The sequence below is a fragment of the Microcaecilia unicolor genome, chromosome 2 (assembly GCF_901765095.1).
Source record: "Microcaecilia unicolor chromosome 2, aMicUni1.1, whole genome shotgun sequence".
Classification (NCBI taxonomy): Eukaryota; Metazoa; Chordata; class Amphibia; order Gymnophiona; family Siphonopidae; genus Microcaecilia; species Microcaecilia unicolor.
In genome coordinates this window covers 522,176,336-522,197,095 of record NC_044032.1, presented here as the reverse complement: position 1 = coordinate 522,197,095, position 20,760 = coordinate 522,176,336, and the positions used below count along the sequence as shown (strand labels likewise).

General features: G+C 41.8%; 1 protein-coding gene across 1 annotated transcript in view; it reads left to right on the top strand.

The window, feature by feature from the left end:
• Positions 1 to 20,011, top strand: part of LGI2 (leucine rich repeat LGI family member 2) — a 60,491-nt gene extending 40,480 nt beyond the window's left edge. The window contains exons 6-8 of the mRNA XM_030191245.1: positions 1,049 to 1,218; positions 11,533 to 11,697; positions 18,489 to 20,011. Coding sequence (XP_030047105.1) covers positions 1,049 to 1,218; positions 11,533 to 11,697; positions 18,489 to 19,306 — 1,153 coding nt within the window. The 3' untranslated portion in view covers positions 19,307 to 20,011. The remainder of the gene's footprint in view (positions 1 to 1,048; positions 1,219 to 11,532; positions 11,698 to 18,488) is intronic.
• Positions 20,012 to 20,760: the final 749 nt, after the last annotated feature.

Here is a 20,760-nt window from a genome sequence, read left to right as displayed (position 1 = left end):
TGGGCCATATGGCCTTTGTCTGTCTTTAGTTTCTCTGAGGCCCTTTTACTAAGGCGCACCAATAAATAGCCTGTGCTGGTGTAGGCTCATGTATTGGATGCACGTAGGACCATTTTTTAGTGCGCCTCCAAAAAAGGCCTTTTTTTGCCTGAAAATGGACATGCGGCAAAATAAAAATCAGTGCACGTCCATTTTGGGCCTGAGACCTTACTGCCACCCATTGACTTAGTGGTAAGGTCTCGCATATTAACCAGGCGGTAATCATCAGCACACATACACTGACGATTACCGCCCGGTTAGCACCCTGAGATAGAAAATAGAAATTATTTTCTGCTGCGCCTTTTGGACATACGTCAAAATTAGAATTACCGCCCAGGGCATGCAGTAGCCCAGTAGTAGTTCTAACTTGACGCACTTTGTATGCCCATAGGCGCCTACGTGCGTTAGTAAAAGGGCCTCTCTGTTTCTCTGTTTTCCAAATCTGCAATGTACAACATTTTAACCTTGTGCCAGACTCACTTATATTGAAGACATTTATGTACAGTCAGACTGCAGTTTCTAATGTTTCCCAGCAGTGCAAGAGCTTTAGATTCACGATACTTAACTCTAGCACTTATAACCACTGAAAGTAATGGCAATGAAAAAAATGACTGCTCTAAGGAAGCGATAGCTAAGGTGGTTACCTCTTTAGGCTACTTTTGCAGCATTTACCTCATAATGTTTCCAAAGATGAGGTGAGGAGATGCTCTGTCATAGCTGACTGTTGAAACAATGTTTGTAGAGGTCCTAAGGGCCTACCCCTCGCCACACCTTTGCACTCCCCCATAACAATAGCAAAGGCTAAAGGAAATATATTCAAAACAGAGAGATATTTTACCAAAACAATGAAAAACTACTACTTAAAGAAGTAGAATGAGACTTCTGCAACAGTGATAGAGCAAAAAAAGAGCAATAAGTAGCAAGGATTTAATTTTTTTAAGTACTTATTCTGCTCTTCTGCCTTTGTCCTTCTGCCATTTCACATGCATCTACTTCTGTTTATGTTTAGAGATTTAAGGGGTAATAGGTTTGAATGCGATTGCAAAGTCAAGTGGCTCTTTACCTGGTTGAAGATGACAAACTCCACGGTTTCAGAGGTCCTCTGCCTTGGTCCAGTGGAATACAAGGAAAGGAAGTTAAATGATGTTTCAAGTTTTGATAACGAATGTACTACCACAGGTATGGAAACTAGGCTTTTGTGTTTAACCCCCTTGCATTTGTTATTTCTGGTGTTTTGGGGGAAGGGGAGGTCCTTCCTGTTTAATCCAAGCAGGAGAATGTATATCCCGAAAAATAAGAACAGAACAGTTATTTCCATAATTTTTTTGGAAAATAACATTGAAATGGGCTGTTATAACTAGGCCTGAAGGGTTGGGGAATCAGAACAAAATGAAGTTTCTCTATTGCCCTATATTAATTATTTGCCCAAGAAGTGCATCCTTCCAAAGTGAGTAGTGGTATCTGCTTAGTATGCCAAGTGCTGCTTGTGTCATATACTGTCATCAACTTCATGCCAAAACCGACTCCTTATAGTACAGGCTAACAAACAAAAGATGCAAAAATATTGACGTCTCACTTCTCTGTGCACTTGACTTGAGGATTATCAAGGCTGGATGCTCCATAGTGAGAAACTGAACATCAGATCCAATGATAGAGGTCTATAAGATATGATAGAGGGCTATAAGATAGAGGTCTATAAAATAATGAATGGAGTAGAATGGGCAAACGTGAATCGCTTGTTTACTCTTTCCAAAAATACTAGGGGGCAAGCAATGAAGCTACAACGTAGTAAATTTAAAATAAATTGTAGAAAATATTTTTTTACTCAGCATGTAATTAAACTCTGGAATTTGTTGCTAGAGAATGTGGTAAAAGCTGTTAGCTTAGTGGGGTTTAAAAAAAGGTTTGGATATCTTCTTAAAAGAAAAGTTTATAACCATTATTAAGATGGACTTGGGGAAAATCCACTGCTTATTTCTAGGATAAGCATCATAAAATATATTGTACTCTTTTGGGATCTTGCCAGGTACTTGTAACATGGATTGAACTAGGTTCGATTCCCACTGCAACTCCTTGTGACTGTGGGCAAGTCACTTAACCCTCCATTGCCCCAGGTACAAAATAAGTACCTGTATATATGTAAACCGCTTTGAATGTAGTTGCAAAATACCACAGAAAGGCGGTATATCAAGTCCCATTTCCCTTTCCCTTTTGAAACAGGATACTTGGACTTGATGGACCTTTGATATGTCCCAGTACGGCAACACTTATACAGTTATGGGGAAAGCCACCTAGGATACTATATTCCCAACTGAATCTGTTGTTTAGTTCTTCAGCTACGGAGAAAGGATTCACTTCACGCTGCTTTTGATTCCTAACCACTACTCACTTGCCCTGTACCCTTTTGTCCCCACCTTTAATTCCCTTACCTCTTAGTTGTTCTGTCTGTTTGCCTGTCCTATTTAGATTGTGAGCTCTTTGAGCAGGGACTGTCTTTTCATGTATGGTGCACAGCGCTGCGTGTGCCTTGTAGCGCTATAGAAGTGATAAGTAGTAGTAGTAGTAGTAAATGATTTGGGAGCAGGATAAAAGAGGAGCTTCTTGTGCCAACTGAATTTTGGTACGCCACTTTTCAAAGCCCTTTAAGCTTAGTTAAGCAGCGCACTTCAACTTTATTTTCCAGTTTATAGTAGACTTACAATCAGCTGAGTTCGGACATATGCAGACTACATTTTTAAACATTAATCTAACATTTGTCAGCAATCCTCAGTTTCAAATGTAAATAGGTACCTGTGCACACTCCTCTGAAAATACTTCTGTCCCAATCCAGACAAGCATGCCTCACCTTACAGTTAGGGGGAGAAGGTTAAAGTTTACACTTAAATTACTGGCCAGCTGATATTCAAAGCGATTTAAGCGGGGAAGAGAGGCTCCTGCCCACTTAAATATCCTAGGACTGACTAACTGCCGATATTCAGTGGCATTTAACTAGTTAGTGTTGCTGAACATTCGCGGTTGGCACCTGTGTCGAAACAGACTTGAGGGCCTATCCGGGGCAGAGTTGGCAGTTATGCATTTAAGTGCTGATATTCAGCCCTTGACCGCGTAAGATAACTGCTTTAAATGGGCCGCATAAATAGCAGCCCTCTCTTTAAGCAGTTCAGCTTGTTTATTTGTTCCAAACTTTCTATACCACTTTCTGTCTGGCAGGACAAAAAGCGGTGTACATTCTAAAAAGATAAACATAAAAAGAAACAGGAACTACAATATAAAATAGGATGACAATCAGCCATACAAAGAGCAGGCAGACAACAACAGTTCTCAAATACCTGGTGCCAGAGCACGGTAAGAGATCAACATTCAGTGATTACGACTACCATAAGGCTCCTCAAAAAGCCACATTTTCAGTAGGGATTTAAACCGTTTCAGAGAAAGTTCACTACGCAGGAATAAAAGCATTGAGTTCCAATATGAAGGTGAAACAAAGAAGAAAGCACTGTGTCGAGTATATTTCAACTGTGTAGACCGAGGACCTGGTAGGATCATACGGCAGTGCCGTAGCGAGGGCGGCTGACACCCGGGGCGGGTCGCAGCTGCGCACCCCCCCTCCGGGTGCAGCACGGCGCCCCCCCCTCGGTGCGCAGCACGGCGCCCCCCCTCAGCGCGCACCTCCCCTCCTGTGTGCATCCTCCCCAGGAGTGCATTTTTAGTTTAGAAGCGAGGGGCGGGCGGGAGGGCCGATCCGCCCCCAAGTCCACGTCGCTGGGAGCTGCGTTGGCTCCATTGGTTCCTTGCTCTCTCTGCCCCAGAACAGGAAGTAAGGAACCAACGGAGACGACACCCCCCCAGCGGCGTGCACCCGGGGCGGACCGCCCCACCGCCCCCCCTTCCTACTCCACTGCCATACGGTGATCATTGAAAGATCTTAAACTCGCTTAGGTAAATAAGGAATCGTATATTTGGCTTGATATGAGGGAGTCCCCTGATGAAAAGTTCAAAAAGCCAACAACATATTGAATACGGAACCTGACCGGTAACCAATGATGGTTAACTGAAGTAGATGTAACATGATCTTACTTACAGAGATGGCAAAGAAGGAGGATAGCCATATTATGAAGTGTCTGGAGTCACTGAAGCAAAGCTTTAGAAGTACCTAAATATATTGAGTTACAGTAATCCAACCAGGTCATAAATAATGCCAGAAGCAGAGAATGAAAAGTGTCATAGTCAAAAAAGGAACAAACAGAGCGTAACTGCCGCAGCACTCGAAAACCAGACTTACATAGAGAAGAAATCTGAGGATCAAACGTGAGATGAGAATCGAGGAGTACACGAAAAGTGTTATAGTCAAAAAAGGAGAAAGGGAAATGGGACTTGATATACTGCCTTTCTGAGGTTTTTGCAACTACATTCAAAGCAGTTTACATATATTCAGGTGCTTATTTTGTACCAGGGGCAATGGAGGATTAAGTGACTTGCCCAGAGTCACAAGGAGCTGCCTGTGCTGGGAATCAAACTCAGTTCCTCAGGATCAAAGTCCACTGCACTAACCCCTAGGCTACAAACAGAGTGTAACTGCTGCAGCACGCGAAAACCAGACTTACATGGAGAAGAAATCTGAGGATCAAACGTCTGAGGATCAAACGTGAGATGAAAATCGAGGAGTACACCTAAGTAGCAAAAACTGGACACCAGAGTAATAGTAGTAACCAACAGAAGAAGGGGCACAGAAGGGGGCATTAAGTAGCCTGACAACCAGCAGGCTACTGTTTTCTCCTAATTAAGCACCAACCAATGATCAGATAACCACTGAGTAATAGTCTCCAAACAACTCTGAAGAGGTGATAAATCAATAGAAAAGGGGTTAACTTTATAAAGTAAAAGAATATCATCTGCATAAATATAAAAAGAAATATTACAGTTCTGAATGATGGTGCTTAATGGGCTAAGAAACATATTGAATAAAAGTGGAGAGAAAACAGAACCTTGAGATACTCCACGTGTAAATGACCTAGCTGTGGAAAACTGACTATTAAGAGCAACATGAAATGTTTGATTGGAGTGAAAGGATCTGAACCAGTGTAACACTGACTGCGAAATACCCAGAGATTGCAACCGGGACAACAAAAGTGCATGATCTACCAGGTCAAACACTGCAGATAGATCAAGAGATACTGCTAAGGTCAAGGTGATAGTGGTTATCAAGATAAGAATAAACATCACCAAGAACAGAGATCAAAATTGTTTCAGTACTGCAAACAGCATGAAAGCCCAATTAGCGGGGGTGCAGAACAAAAGTTTTATCAATGAATTGATTAAGCTGTAAGTAAACCACTTTCTTGACTACTTTGACATGAAACAGATTAGAAACTGGACAATAATACAAGGGAAGGGAAGGGTAGAGAGAGGGTTTTTTCAAAATTGGATGGACTGAGGCAACCTTCCGGAGAGAAGGGACCTGCCCCGGGGACAGACTAGAATTAACCACAAGAAGCAAAAATGGTATAAGCTGCAAACTGAGAAGTTTAATCCACAATGAAGGTAAAGGTATAAAATGTAGCATGCATTGAAGGCACTACCTTTGTCAGTGAGGCAGATGTTTGAAGCTGAAAAGCAGACCAAGAGGAGTCAAGATTGGATACTGGTTCAGAGTCAGCCTGGTTAGAAAAGTCTTTAGTAGTAAAGGAAGAAGACACACCCAAAAAAGGACGTCAAAAGTTTCAATTTTATCTACAAAATAATCTGCTAAACAATTGACAGAGTGATTAGCATTACTGGTCTGAGACTTCACAGGGCCACCGAGAGACTGGGCCGAGCCCGGGGCAAGGCCGCCCCCGGGGCCCTGCCCCCACTCCCCCCTCCACCTGATATTTTTTGTATTTTAAAAATCATATCGAAGGGTATAGGAGAGTTAAAGAGTCCTTTGAACACAAAGAATATGTTACTGAAGGTAGCTCAAGTTGTCAAATTAGGTACTTTGGTGCTTGACCCTGCAAAATTCTACAATACAAAAGTACAAATTTTGAAATAACATCATGTTTCACTAGGGAGCCAATGCAAATCGATCAATAAAGGGGTCACTCTATCAAATGTACACGCTCCAAAGATCAACTTTGCTGCCTCAATTTTGCATTTGAACAACCTAGGTAAAACAAATTACAGTAATCAAGGTGTGACGGTATAAACTGCCTGAGTAATCAACCGAAAGCATTCTTGTGAGAGATATTTTCTTATGCGTTGAAGCTGACGCAACTTAGCAATTAATTTTTGAAGAAAATTTTTTTAAATATTTCCTTTTTATTAGAAAGATGAGGAGTGTGGTAGCCGTGTTAGTCCACTCTTAAGGTTATCAATAGAAATCAAACAAAATAAAACATGGAAAAGAAAATAAGATGATACCTTTTTTATTGGACATAACTTAATACATTTCTTGATTAGCTTTCGAAGGTTGCCCTTCTTCGTCAGATCGGAAATAAGCAAATGTGCTAGCTGACAGTGTATATAAGTGAAAACATTCAAGCATTACTATGGCAGTCTGACAGGGTGGGAGGATGGGGGTGGGTCGGAGGTATGCATGGGGACATCAAAGCATATCATTGATATTCTAACAGGATGGGTGTGGATAGGTGAGGGGTGGGGTGATCAACAGAGACATACAGCTTTATGGTTTATAATGGGTTAGGAACCCCAGATCCTTGTTAAGTCCTTTCTGTTGGGTGTTAAAATATTCAATCATTCTGACTTCAAAGGTCTTATGTTCTTGTATGGTTTTAAAGTTACCTTTCAGTATTCTCACTGTGAAATCACTGGTACAGTGTCCTGGTTCTGTGAAGTGCTGTCCCACCGGGGTGGGGGCCCTACTGGCTGTATTGTTCATGTGATGTCTATATAAATTGAATCTTGTCTTAAGCATCTGGCCTGTTTCTCCACCACCATAATAGACCAAACTACAATAGAAATAGATACAAACAGTCCCCATTTCTCATTTTATACAGCATTTTCTCCCCACCCCAACCATAAACCCCAACATACAACAGAATCAAGCAAAAGAATACAAATGGGATTACCTATGTGTGCTCTTCATAGTGATCCCTGCCCATAGCCACAATACATCTACCCACCCTAACACCCTATCCCCTTGTATCAGGTTACTCCCAATCCTTACCATTTTCCCCAAACCCAATCCCACCAAAACACTTCATTGAAGAACATTTTTAATCTGCAATGACATTGTCAGGTGGGAATCTAATATGACTTCTAAAACCCTTAGAGATGATTTTAAAATAAACTCGTTGCACTGAATACAGACTTTTCTATAGATGAGTTACTAGTTGGTGGTCTTAACTATAACAATTTGGTCTTTTCTTTCCAAAGTCTTCTGCATGACAACCACTTCTCCATATGTTCACTTCACAAGCCTCAAAAATCATTAAGCCAAACACATCGAGTACTCTCATACTCTACAGTTGTATACAAGATTGATTTTATCTAACAAGTTTTTAAAATTGTTTGTAAAACTGTATTCAATAAATGTTCCATATATAACACTGTATCAAACCAAAGCTCAGTCCCACTTAGTATGTAAACGGCACTGAACTCCGAATGGGGATATTAGCGGTATATAAGACCTCAATTGAATTTTCTGCATTCAATATCAAGTGAAATTGACTGGCCCAGCACACCATCCTTGAAAAACAGAATTGGATTTCTGATAAAGCATCAGATAAATGAGAAGAAAAGGGAACAAGTATTGTTATATCATTGGGATATGTATAAAGATGTACTCCAGTATTAGTAAAAAAAAAATCCACTCAATATGAACATCAAAACGTTAAATAAAACAGGGGAGAGCCGGGAAACCTGCGGGACTCAATTTGCTCACCTGGTCTCCAAAATGTAATTCTTATCTTCTCTTTATATGACACAGATAACAAGAAATCTCCAATCCAGCTTCTCATCTTCCCTACAATTCCTAGTTTTCCCTACAGGTTTAACAGAATTGTGTGATCAAGAACATCAAAAGATGATAATAAGTCAAACTGCATAATTAATGCTTGGTGGCCTCCTGCCAACAAAGTTCTAGCGTCAGTCATTAATGAGCCCAATAAGTACTCCATGCTGAAGCCATTTCTGAGCCTAGATTGAGTCTCCATCAGTGCCTCGTGCTTCTCCACATATTTTCCTAATTGCTTAGCTACAACCCCTTCCATGATTTTTACAAAAATGTAGATGTTAGCAATAGGTCTGTAGCTAGATAGGACATTAATATCCAAGGAAGGGTTCTTTAAAATAGAGATGAGCAAAATATTACCCATATAATCTAGAAACAGACTTCTACTTAGATGGTCTGATAGCATTGAAAAAAGCCATGAGAGACTCCTGGAAAAATTAAAAAGCATGGGAAAGGAGTCAATGTTCTGTTGTGGATTGGGAACTGATTGAAAAAGAGAAAACAGAGAGTAGGTTTATTGCCAGTTCTTTCAATGGAGGAAGGTGAGTAGTGGAGTGCCGGAAGGATCTGTACTGGGAATGGTGCTTTTAAACATATTTATAAGTGATATGGAAATGGGAATGATGAGTGAGGTGATGAAATCTGCAGATGACACAAAACTATTCAAAGCTGTGAAATCGCATGCAAACTGCAAAACATTGCAGGAGGATCTTGGGAGGCTGGAAGACTTGGCATCCAAATGGCAGATGAGATTTAATGTGGACAAGTGCAAAGTGATGCACATTCTGAGGGATAACCCAGATTATAATGGTATGAAGTTAGGTTCATAATCATGAAGCAAAAAACACAAAGCACTTAGCTGTTGATAGCTTATGATGACTCATAGAACATCCCAACAGGGACCCTTTTCACCGTCCACTTGATTTCATCAGGAGAAACATTTCATAATTAAAATAACTTCAGTGTCGATGGTATGCAGAACAGCATGAGGAGTATGAAACACTGAAGTTATATGAATTATGAAATGTTTCCCCTGAAAAGCCTAGTGGACAGTGAAATGGGTCCCAGTTGGGATGTTCTATGAGTCATCACAAGCTATCAATAGCTAAGTGCTTCAAGTGTTTTTTGTTGCATGATTATGAAGATAGTCATTTCTAAATTAAGTTTTTCAATGACCATGGTATTTGTTTTAATATTGAAAAAGACTTTAAAATAAAAAAGTGTAAGGTTTTTGGTTGATGATTGGTCTAAGTCAGAAGGTATTGCAACGGTTGTGAAGGTGGTGAAGGTATTGCTTTATACTTGACCACAGTTGCAGTGTTAACCTTTGACTGCAGTTGCAGTGTTAACCTTTGACTGCTAAAGCCTTTTTTCCTCTCTAGTAATTAATTATAAAAATGCACATGTATGTTTGTCGAAAGATCATTTAAAAGAATGGTTCTCTATTGAATAGTGTTTGTAGGACACAAGTATAATTTTTCTCACATTTGTTATGGTTAAGCTGAGCTTTTTGCTGTGAAAATCAGTTCTTCAGTGTATTTGCATTGAGCATTGGCTAAAAGTCCATAACGCATTATTAAGATGGACTTGGGAAAATCCACTGCTTATTTCTAGGATACTGTCAAATAAAACTGGCATCAATCTACTGAAACTCTCATATATACAAAACAAAAAATAGTAGAGTATAAGGCAAAAGCACCTTAAAATTTCAAGATAGGTTATTCAGGGCAAGTCTCATATAGAGGGGCATAATTGAACGCAGACGCCCATCTCCATGGGCGACTATCACCGAGGACGGGTCCGCAAAGGGATGGGACAGACCGTATTTTCAAAAAAGAAGGGTGTCCATCTTTTGTTTCGATAATACGGTTGGTGCTGGGCAAATGCATCAGATTTGGGCGGATTTGAGATGGGCAGTATCGGTTTTCAGCGATAATGGAAACAGAAGCCGCCCAGCTCAAAAACGAACAACTCCAAGGCATTTGGTCGTGGGAGGGGCCAGGATTCGTAGTGCATTGGTCCGCCTCACATGCCAGGACACCAACCGGGCACCCTAGGGGGCACTTGTAAAATAAAAAAAAAATTAAAATACCTCCCAAGTCCATAGCTCCCTTACCTTGGGTGCTGAGCCCCCCAAATCCCCCCAAAACCCACTCCCCACAACTCTACACCATTACCATAGCACTTATGGGTGAAGGGGGGCACCTAGATGTGGGTACAATGGGTTTGGGGGCAGTTTGGAGGGCTCCCATTTACCAGCACAAGTGTAACAAGTAGGGGGGTGGGCCTGGGTCCACCTGCCTGAAGTCCACTGCACCCACTAACTGCTCCAGGGACCTGCATAGTGCTGTGATGGAGCTGGGTATGACATTTGAGGCTGGCAAAAAAAAGTTTTTAAAGTTCTTTTTTTTTTGTGGGAGGGGGTTAGTGACCACTGGGGGAGTCAGGGGAGGTCATCCCCGATTCCCTCCGGTGGTCATCTGGGCAGTTGGGGCACTTTTTGGGGACTTGTTAGTGAAAAAAAAGGGTCCAAAAAAAGCGGCCCAAATTCTCACTACTACTGCCCTTCTTTCTTCTGTTATCGGCCGAGGGTGCCCATCTCTCCTCGGCTGATAAACACGCCCCAGTCCCGCCTTCACCACGCCTCCGACATGCCCCCGTCAACTTTGTTCGTTCCCGCGACAGACTGCAGTTGGAGGTGCACAAAATCGGCTTTCGATTATACCGATTTGGGCGCCCATGAGAGAAGGGTGCCCATCTCCCAATTTGGGTCGAAATATGGGCATCCTTCTCTTTCAAAAATAAGCCAGATAGTCACAGGGGTTAATCTCTTATCATCCATAAGGTGTACCCCTATTTAGTGACAAATTTAATCATAGACTACTCCCAACCTTCCTTGATGTATAGTCCAACTTAGTACTTTGTGTGACGAAAAAAATTTCTTTTTGTAAGTTTATTATTTTTTTTTAATTTTCTGATTTTTTTCAATTTGTTTTTCTGATTTTTTCAATTTGTTAATCTTCTTCATTGCTACTGCTCACCATGCTATTGCAGTGCTTTTAACTTCCCACACATTTCTAAACTCTTATCAATTAACATCCTTTATGGTAGAAATGCATTGTCGATTAATGCTAACGAAGGTAACTTTACTGCACTTATCTGCGTGCCCAGGTGTGGCTGCAGCATTAAATCTTGTTTTACTGTTCTGGGTTCTTGCTAGACTGGCCACTCTTGGAAACAGAATGCTGGGCTTGATGAACCCTTAGTCTGACCCAGGAGGGCAGCTCTTATGTTATGTTCTTATGGCATTCAGTGCAGTGACTGGACTAGGCAGGTACAATTCCTTTTGCCAGATCCCAGCCTCTTTCAGTGGAGACAGAAGACTAAAGGAGTAGAAGGAAACTGCCAGGTCCATAAAATGGAATTCTGTTCTAATATTGCCATTGTTTCTGTAGATCTTATTTTAAGCCCACAGCAGTACCCAAAAGTTTTGTATTTCCTGGTCAAGAAGTAACATGCAGCTTTGAAATCTCTGCTTTCAGATTTTGTGGTTCATCAGATTTTACCCTATCAGTCAGTTTCAGTGGATACGTTTAACTACAAGAATGATGTCTATGTAGCAATTGCCCAGCCTAGCATGGAGAACTGCATGGTGCTAGAATGGGATCACATTGAAATGAACTTCAGGAGCTATGACAATATTACAGGTATGTAGAAGAGATTGCTTCAATGCCTAACACACCAGTGATATCAAACTAACTGGAAATGGCATGCCTAAAGCACTGCATAAAAGGCACATTTCACTAAATGTAGAATTATACTAGAACACTATATATTTAGATTCAAAAGGTTTATTATTTTACAATATGATTAATGCAATCATATAAATAAGGTTACAAACGAGAGATAGCTTTTAAAAGGATCTTAGAACAGAGAATTTGTGCATAAAATAGAACAAAGTAACAGGTAGGTTAACTTACAGTCCTTGTTACCAGCATGCTGTGGTCCAGCTGATTGATGAGCACATGGTCAGGAACAAGGCATCAGCGGACCCCAAAGAGAGCAGCAGGTCCCAAGAGGAGGCAGGTCCCAAGAGGAGGCAGGTTCCAAGAGAGCGAGCTGGGCTGTTTCCAGGCCTTTTATAATGTTAGCAGAGAAGCATGGTGTGTGCATGTCCTGGATATTTTGCAAGGCATTATGGTTATTGTAGTCTGTTCACATGGTCACATTATAAGTCTCTCCTTTCTGCAGATGTCCTGGCGTCCATTTGTCTGATAGATGATGGGAGGGGGCAGGTATACCTCTGATGACAGGCAAATGTTTTGTTTATGCTTTTCCTCTGAGTTCTTTGTTTTCAATGGGGTCTCCAGACTTTCTGTCTCTTGGGTCTTTGGTTTTCAGAGATGTCTGGATGGAGCATTCAGGTACCCACCTTAGTCAAGCTTTTGTTAGGTGGGAGGGCAGAGGAAGCTATATATCTCTCTTTTGTCTTTGTTAAGTGTTTGTAATTGACTATCCCTGCTATCAAAAGTCCCCAGGAGAAAGGGAGGGGGAGAGAGGGGCTTGAAATTAAACTATTTTCTCTGCTGTAGTTTAAAACTGTATTTTTAAAGCTGTATGTTTGTATTGCTATATATGATCCAGCAAAATATCATGCTACACATTTCAATAATAAACTGATATCATTACACTCCCTCTCTTGGTTCCGAGATACAATTTTATAATATATATATTGGAGTGAGGAACCATAAAATAAACTATAAAAGCTAAAATTAAAAACTCTAACTTTAACCTAGTGCAGTAGCTTAATTTCAAAAAGAACAGTAGCAAAGATACTGAACTGTTTACATGGGCATGTGTATTGGGAGAGGTGACTCTTTTGATAGTGGACAGTGAACAGACTAGACCGTGCAGGCCTTTTACTGCCATCACCTACTATGTCACGTCACTATGAATCTTGGAATATGTCCTTAGTTGGAATATGACTGTTTTAAGCAAAAAGACTCATTATTATTAATTTTGTTTGCTCTTACTCATGCCTTACATTTAGGTAGCTAGGGTTAAGTTTTCTGTGGTCATCTATCATCAGTTTCATTAGACTTCCATTCAGTCAGATGGCAGAGTCTGGGTTGTGAGTGTAGTAGAATGTAAGTGGAGAGTGGGTCGGTGGGAATATTAGTGCAAGGGAGGTGTGGCCTGTCTCCCCCAGCCCATCCTCCTTCTTCTTTCTCTTCCCCCTCCCTTCCCTTCCCAACCTGCCTTCTTATCTCCATCTCCCACCTTCCATTCTCTCCTTTCCCCCTTTCTTTCTCTTCCTACCTCTCTCCTGTGATCTGCACTTTAGTTTACTGCACTGTCATGGTCAGATACATCTTTGCCTGAGGGGATTTCCGTTGGTTCTTCACGCCACAGTGTCTTTTCTGGCGGGAACTGGCAATTCCTGTCGATACATGGGACTGACCTGTGAGGGCAGATATTCTTCTTTACTGGTGGCAGGGGTGTAGCCAGCCCTCCAATTTTGAGGGCAGCCAGGGGTGGATTGGAGGGGCAACACATTGCTCCCTCCTCTCCCCCCCTGTGTGCCCGCCCACCTGCCAAACATATCTGTGATGGCGGGGATGCCGAAGCTCTGCCAGCCAAATAAATACAGTGCCATGGCTCTCCTGCTCCTCTTGCTGCTTCCTTAAGAAAGAAGTTGGCGCGTACCTTCAGCTGTTGACACCAGTACTTCTTGTGCATGCTCCCTGTTGACTCCAATAAGAGAATAAAAGTAATTGATTTCTACCCTCCTCAACTCCGTCCAACCAGCTCCCGCACCCTACCTTTAAAGAAATCTCAGAAGCCGAGGCGAGGTGCAACGCCTCACGCATGCATGTAAAAGAAGTGTGGATCGTCTCATAGGGCCTGTCCTCACTCTGTCTGTCTCGCCCCTTGTGGAAATAGGAAGTTGTGTCAGCGGAGGGCGGGACAAACAGAGTGAGGGCAGGCCCTATGAGACGATCCACACTTCTTTTACATGCATGCGGCTTCCGAGATTTCTTTAAAGGTAGGGTGCGGGAGCTGGTTGGACTGAGCTGAGTGTAGGCACTGGGTCTGGGGGTGTTGATGCACCGAGGGGGGAGGGTGTCATTATGCTGCATCCGGGGAGGAGCTGGGAGGGAGCACCCCCCTTGAGCTGACACCCAGGGCGGACCGCCCCCTCTCGCCCCTCCTTGCTATGCCACTGGGGCCATGCTGTTTGGGGTCCTAGATCTGTCAAACACGCTCAAGCACAATCCTCCCTCACTTTACCCTATGATCAGAGCTAATAGCGCACAGAAATGTGCATGCTATTATCTCTGATTATAGCAGTAGTAAAGCCCCATGCTGTTCCAGCGCTATTTTTAGAGCGCTGTTTGGGCATCTACACGGTTAGCATGTGCTAATTTTTAGCATTTGCTAAAAACACTAATGCACCTTAATAAACAGGACCCTTAATGTGGCCCTGTGAGGAAGTCACCAACCATATATTAAATAACAAACAATCCTTAGACAACTCAAACAATTTTGGGTGAGGGCCACTGGATTTATGTGCAAGTTACTGGCTGAGCAATGCAAAAAGGGGTTGAACACAGATGTCAATTCATGTGGTAAACATGGCTGCACATTACATTAAAATGAATGGTAATGTGGTCATTACCAGTTCCCCAATAACGCAAAGGGGAGAAAAGGGCTTTTGATGTGCACACAACATGAAAAATGTTTCAAGAGATATGGGACAGCATAGAAGGGTTGGTTTAGAGGAGTGGGTGTCTAGTGGACCCTCTTCTTTCCCCCAACGGTCCTGACCCCCTGCCACTAATAGTTTTCTGCATCAGACCTTGGTGTTTACTGATTCCCTCCCTTCCTTTGACCCAACCTGACCCCAAGCCCCCGAAATTAAAAATAAAGGGGTAGTCTTGGTGGAGACTACCAAATAAGGGAGAAATTCCCTTATTTGGCAGACCGATCCCCACGTGGTGCATCCCAGGAGGCACCGTGTGGGGATCAGGTGCTGCCATTTTTAAAGATGGCAGTGTCGGAGGTAGCAGTGAGTGGAAATTGCTCCTGCCTCTGTTAAGGTATTCCTTGGGGGAGCTCAGTGTGGCCTGTGGGGGTGGTTCACAGCAAAGTGGGAGGATAATGTTGACACCAGGGATTTAATTTTTTCAAATTTGGTCAGGGGGAGGTAAGAGAGGTGCTATGGATTTCTTTTTTTAAATCAGGGAAAGTGGCTGTTGGGTTGGGTGGGGGAGAGGAGGAGGCCTCTAGACTAGCATGAATTTTTATTTTTAATTTTGGAGGCAGAGGGATGTTTCAGGTTGGGTCAGGTCTGGGCAGGAAAAGATGACTATCAGGGCTTTAGGGGCTTATGCCAGGTGGGGGAGGGGGCATTATTCATGTCAGGCAATGAAGCTACAGGACTGTCAGAGATTTTGCTGGTAGCTTTTTAAAAAAAAGTGTCCCTATTCCTGTCAGTGTGTGAGCCAATCACCGTTCACACACTGACAGGAACAGGGACATTTCGCAATGAGAAGCAGATTACTGCTGCAGTTTTAACCTGGTAGTAATTTGCATGCTCATTACTTACAGCATGTTGCGGTATTTTTGGCTTGCTAGTTTTGTGGTAGAAGCTACATGGCTTTCTGCACCGGCCCCACAGTCTGAAAATTCCCCATGAGGCAGTCATGCTATGCCAAAATAGCATTCATATCAGGGTGGAACTTAGCATGGAATTTATATTTTGATTTTTGGGGGAAAACAAAAAAGTAATATATGAAATATTTGAAAGGTATTAATAAATAAATCTTTTTTCATAAACAATGATGCTGTAGAAATAGAGCAGGGGTTCTCAACTCAGTCCTCAGGACACACCCAGCCAGTCAGGTTTTCTGGATATCCTCAATGACTATGCATTTGACAAAAATAGCTATAATAATAGAAAAAAACATTCATATCACATCCTTTATTATAAAACTTATACAAACTATTCCCCAGCACTTCACACTATGAAATACCTATGCAGATAAATACAATCCTTCAAAACACAAAATACATTTGTATGAATACTTTGCCCGAGAAGAATTCCCTCTTATTGTATTCAGTTCCAAACGTATTGATCTTAAAGATGTCCAAACTTTCAGGGAAAAATTTCATATAATATGAGATCCATCCAAGTTCAAGTAGGATGCTATTGTGACAAAACCTGTACTTATCTTGGAATTGTCCACTGTTCTTGATTTGAAGATTTCACAACAGCGCCGCAGATCGCTATCACCCTTAGTCAAAATTCCATCTCTCAACAAATATGTCCAGCAAGCAGCTCAAAACCTCCAACATGATCTTTAATGTGCTTTATAAATTCTGCTTTCAGGAATACTCGATATGTGTCGCTATTGAGGCTCAAAAGCCAACATGGTCCATATTTCGCATAACGCGTCATCGGGGGTTGAAATTCTGTTTTCTTCCAGCAGCAGCAGTTTGCAACTTTGGGGGAGAAATATTGGAGGCTCACAAACTGCACAATTTAGGAAACGCAGAAGTGTGAAACAGCTCTGTTCCTGCTGCTTGTACCTCCCCACTTCCTTCATCAACTTCTGCGCCTGGCTATTGCTGACTTGCTGTAATAACTATACATGAGATAAATTTGCAAGTACTATATCTATTGTATGCAAATCTATTTCATGTGAATTCATTGTGGGTATTCTGAAAACCTATCTGGCTATGTGTGTCCTGAGGACTGGGTTGAGAACCCCTGGACTAGAGGATATGAAATGAAGCTGCAAGGAGGTGCATTTAAAAACCACCTCAGTAAATACTTTTGCATAAAAAAAATAGTGGATAACTGGAATGGCCTCCCAGTGAAAGTAGTGGGGACAAAACCAATGATAAAATTCAAAAATCCCTGTATAACAAGAGGATGGAATCAAAGCAAAACTTAAATGACTTTCACAATTCAAAAAGACTTGTATTTTCAAAGCACTTAGACTTACAAAGTTCCATAGTAACTTATGGAACTTTTTAAGTCTAAGTGCTTTGAAAATGAGGCCCATTGAGGCCCTTTTACTAAGGCACACTGAAAAATAGCCTGCGCTGGTGTAGGCGCATGTTTTGGATATGCGCAAGTCTATTTTTCAGCACGCCTGCAAAAAAGGCCTTTTTTGTGGCTGAAAATGGACATGCGGCAAAATTAAAACCAGCGTGCATGCATTTTTGGCATGAGACCTTACCGCCAACCATTGACTTAGCGGTAAGGTCTCACATGTTAACTGGGCGGTAATCGTCAGTGCACGTACACTGCTGATTACCACTGAGTAAACGGCACGCGGTAGAAAATTTCTACCGTGTGATTTGGACACGCGTCAAAAATGGAATTACTGCCTGAGCCACGGGAGAAGGTGCTACTGTAGCCACCCTACTGAGCAGTCTGTGTACTGTACATTTCTATGTAATCACATGGATGAGAAATTTCAATGACCCGATCAGCCAACTACCACTGGAAATTAGGGCAGAAACTGATGTTGTTTAAAAAAACTAATAAAAAGTCATCCGTTTATGTGAGCTTAGCATATGGACAGTGGCAGACCTTCCATTAGGCCAACTGAGGTGAGGGCCTGAGACAGCACTCTCCATGGAATGGCATCTCCCCCCTCCCCTCTTCAACCCTCTTCCCCGCGTTTACCTTCTTTTTTTCCCAAAAGGTGGCAGCGGCAGCAACAGCGATTTGCAAAGGCTGCCCTGCCACCAGCACCGGTCTCTTCTCCCTACTACGGCCCACCTCTTGACATAACTTCCTGTTTCCTCAGAGGTGGGAAACAGTACAGCAAAGAGGCCAGTGCTGGTAGCAGGGCAGCCTATGGGAATCATTGCTGCTGCCACTGTCACCTTTTGGAAAAGAAAAAAGAAGATAAACGCAGGGAAGAGGGTTGAGGAGAGAAGGGGGGGGGGGGGGTGATGCCAGAAAGTGACCAGGTGGGGAAGGGGTAAGGCTGCATCCCATCCCTGCCTCAGGCAGCAGATTGCCTTGGGCTGCCGCTGCATATGGAGCATCTGTAGATTGAGGTAGGAACTGATATTTGTATTGGAATACAAAACACAACTATTGGGACTATTATATGAATGTGTTGTTTGGTTTTTATGCAATGATAGCATGTTGTAGTGATGTTTTTGTTTTGGAATTTTTGTAATTGTCTCCATATGGAGGGTTTTATATATATATATATATATATATATATATATATATATATATATATATATATATATATATATATATATATATATATGTTTTTAGTTGATGTTTTTGTGCTTGATTATGTATAGCATATTGATATGTATGTTATTTTATACTCTGCCTTGGAAAAGGTGGACTATAAATTAATAAACCATAAACCACAACCATAAGTTTCAATATCCAATTATGTGTCTCTTTTAAAAAATATGGTTAGTTTTGTGCTAATCTTTTCTTTCCTTTTTTGCCTAGCTCAATCAATAGTTGGATGCAAAGCGATCCTGATTGATGGCCAGATCTTTGTTGTGGTGGCCCAGCTCTTTGGAGGCTCACATATTTACAAGTATGATGAAAGCTGGACCAAGTTTGTAAAATTCCAGGACATTGAAGTTTCCAGAATTTCAAAACCAAATGATATAGAGTTATTCCAGATTGATAGGGAGACTTTTTTTGTCATAGCAGATAGCTCCAAAGCTGGTCTGTCAACAGTTTATAAATGGAATGGCAAAGGATTTTACTCATACCAGTCCCTGCATGAATGGTTCCGAGACACAGACACAGAGTTTATCGAGATAGATGGAAAAGCCCACCTAATTTTGTCAAGTCGATCACAAGTACCCATTATACTCCAATGGAACAAGAGCTCAAAGAAGTTTGTTCCTTATAGTGAAATCCCGAACATGGAGGATGTGCTAGCTGTAAAGAGCTTCAAAATACAGAATGACCTGTATATTTCCCTGACTCGATTTATCGGCGACTCCAGAGTCATGAAGTGGAATGGCAAGCAGTTTGTGGAAATTCAGGCTCTCCCATCTCGGGGAGCCATGACTTTACAGCCATTTTCTTTTAAGGACAAACATTACCTAGCTTTAGGAAGTGACTACACGTTCTCACAAATATATCAGTGGAATAGTGAGCAGAAGAACTTTCAGAAATTTAAAGAGATCTACGTGCAGGCACCACGCTCCTTCACAGCTGTGTCGACTGACCGTAGAGAGTTTTTGTTTGCTTCCAGTTTCAAGGGAAACACACAGATCTATGAGCATATTATTGTTGACTTGAGTTTGTGATGGGGTGGAAGGTGAGCACACTGAGCTTTTTACACTCTGCACATTGCTCATCTCTGAAAATTAGGATGCACATCTGAAGTGAGGTTGAACTTTATTTTAACAAAGTTTTTTTCAAACTGCTAGAAACTGCATTTTAATCAGGGATTGCATTTACTTAGTTAACTGCATGGCACATCCATTTTAATATTTTTTTAAACAAAAAAATTTTCTAAAAACTTGTAGTACTCAGCAAACGTTTTAGAATGATTTTAAAATGTCAGAAAGGAATGTGGAAATGTAAGTGAGAATCAGGAATTTGGCTTCCGATTACATCTTGAAGAAACCAGAAATCTTCCTTTAAGTCAACTCCAAAAATGTGCTAAAGAATTTTGCAAACCGTCACACAGTATTGACATTTCCACTTCAAGAAAAGTTTGTTTTAAGTAGCGTTTCATGGGACTGCCCAGTATCGCCTCCAATTTTCATGAGAAAATGTCATTTGCTTTCATTCATACTGATGCCAGAAGAAGGGCAACTGAAAGTGCTTGACATCTCCCTGCTTATTGAGGAGAGATGTTGCTAGTACAGCAGCTTCAGCCCTGTCCTGGAAACATATTTTACCAGTCTGGCTTTCAGGATATTCCTAGCATAGATTTTCATACAATATATACCCATATGCAAATATATGTCATACATATTGATTGTGGCTGTTCAGAAAACCCAACTGATTAGGGGGCCCTTTTACAAAGGCGCACTGAAAAATGGCCTGCGATAGTGTAGACGCATGTTATGGGCGTGCGCAGAATCATTTTTAAAAATACCTTTTAAAAAAATTTTGGCAGAAAATGGATGTGCGACAAAATTAAAATTGCCGCACATTCATTTGGGGTCTGAGACCTTACTGCCAGCCATTGACTCAGCAGTAAGGTCTCACATCGTAATCAGGCGGTAATGATCTACACGCGTAGAATTACGATTACCGCCCAATTACCGCCCGTGCTCCAGAAAATACAAATATTTTATGGTGCGCCTAGCGGGCACGTGTCTAAAATGAAATTACTGCAAGGGCCACATGTTAGCCGGGTGGTAACTCTAAATTTTTCACATTGGGCGCACATAGGCGCCTACACAGCTCAGTAAAAGGGCCCTTAAGTTTGCCTACAGGATTGGGAAGGGGAAACAATGTGGGGTCGATATTCAAAGCAATTTAAATGGTCAGGAGAGGCTCCTGGTCATTTAGATCACTTGACTGTGGTTAACTGGGTATATTCAGCAGCACTGAACCAGATAGTGTTGCTGAATATACCTGGTTAGTCCCCAAGCCAAAACAGCTATTTTGTGGGTGGTCAGGAGTGGAGTCGGCACTTATCCGGTTAAGTGCCGATATTCATAGGGTTACCATATGTCCGGATTTACCCGGACATGTCCTCTTTTTGAGGACATGTCCAGGCAACCGGGCGGGTTTTGCTAATCTG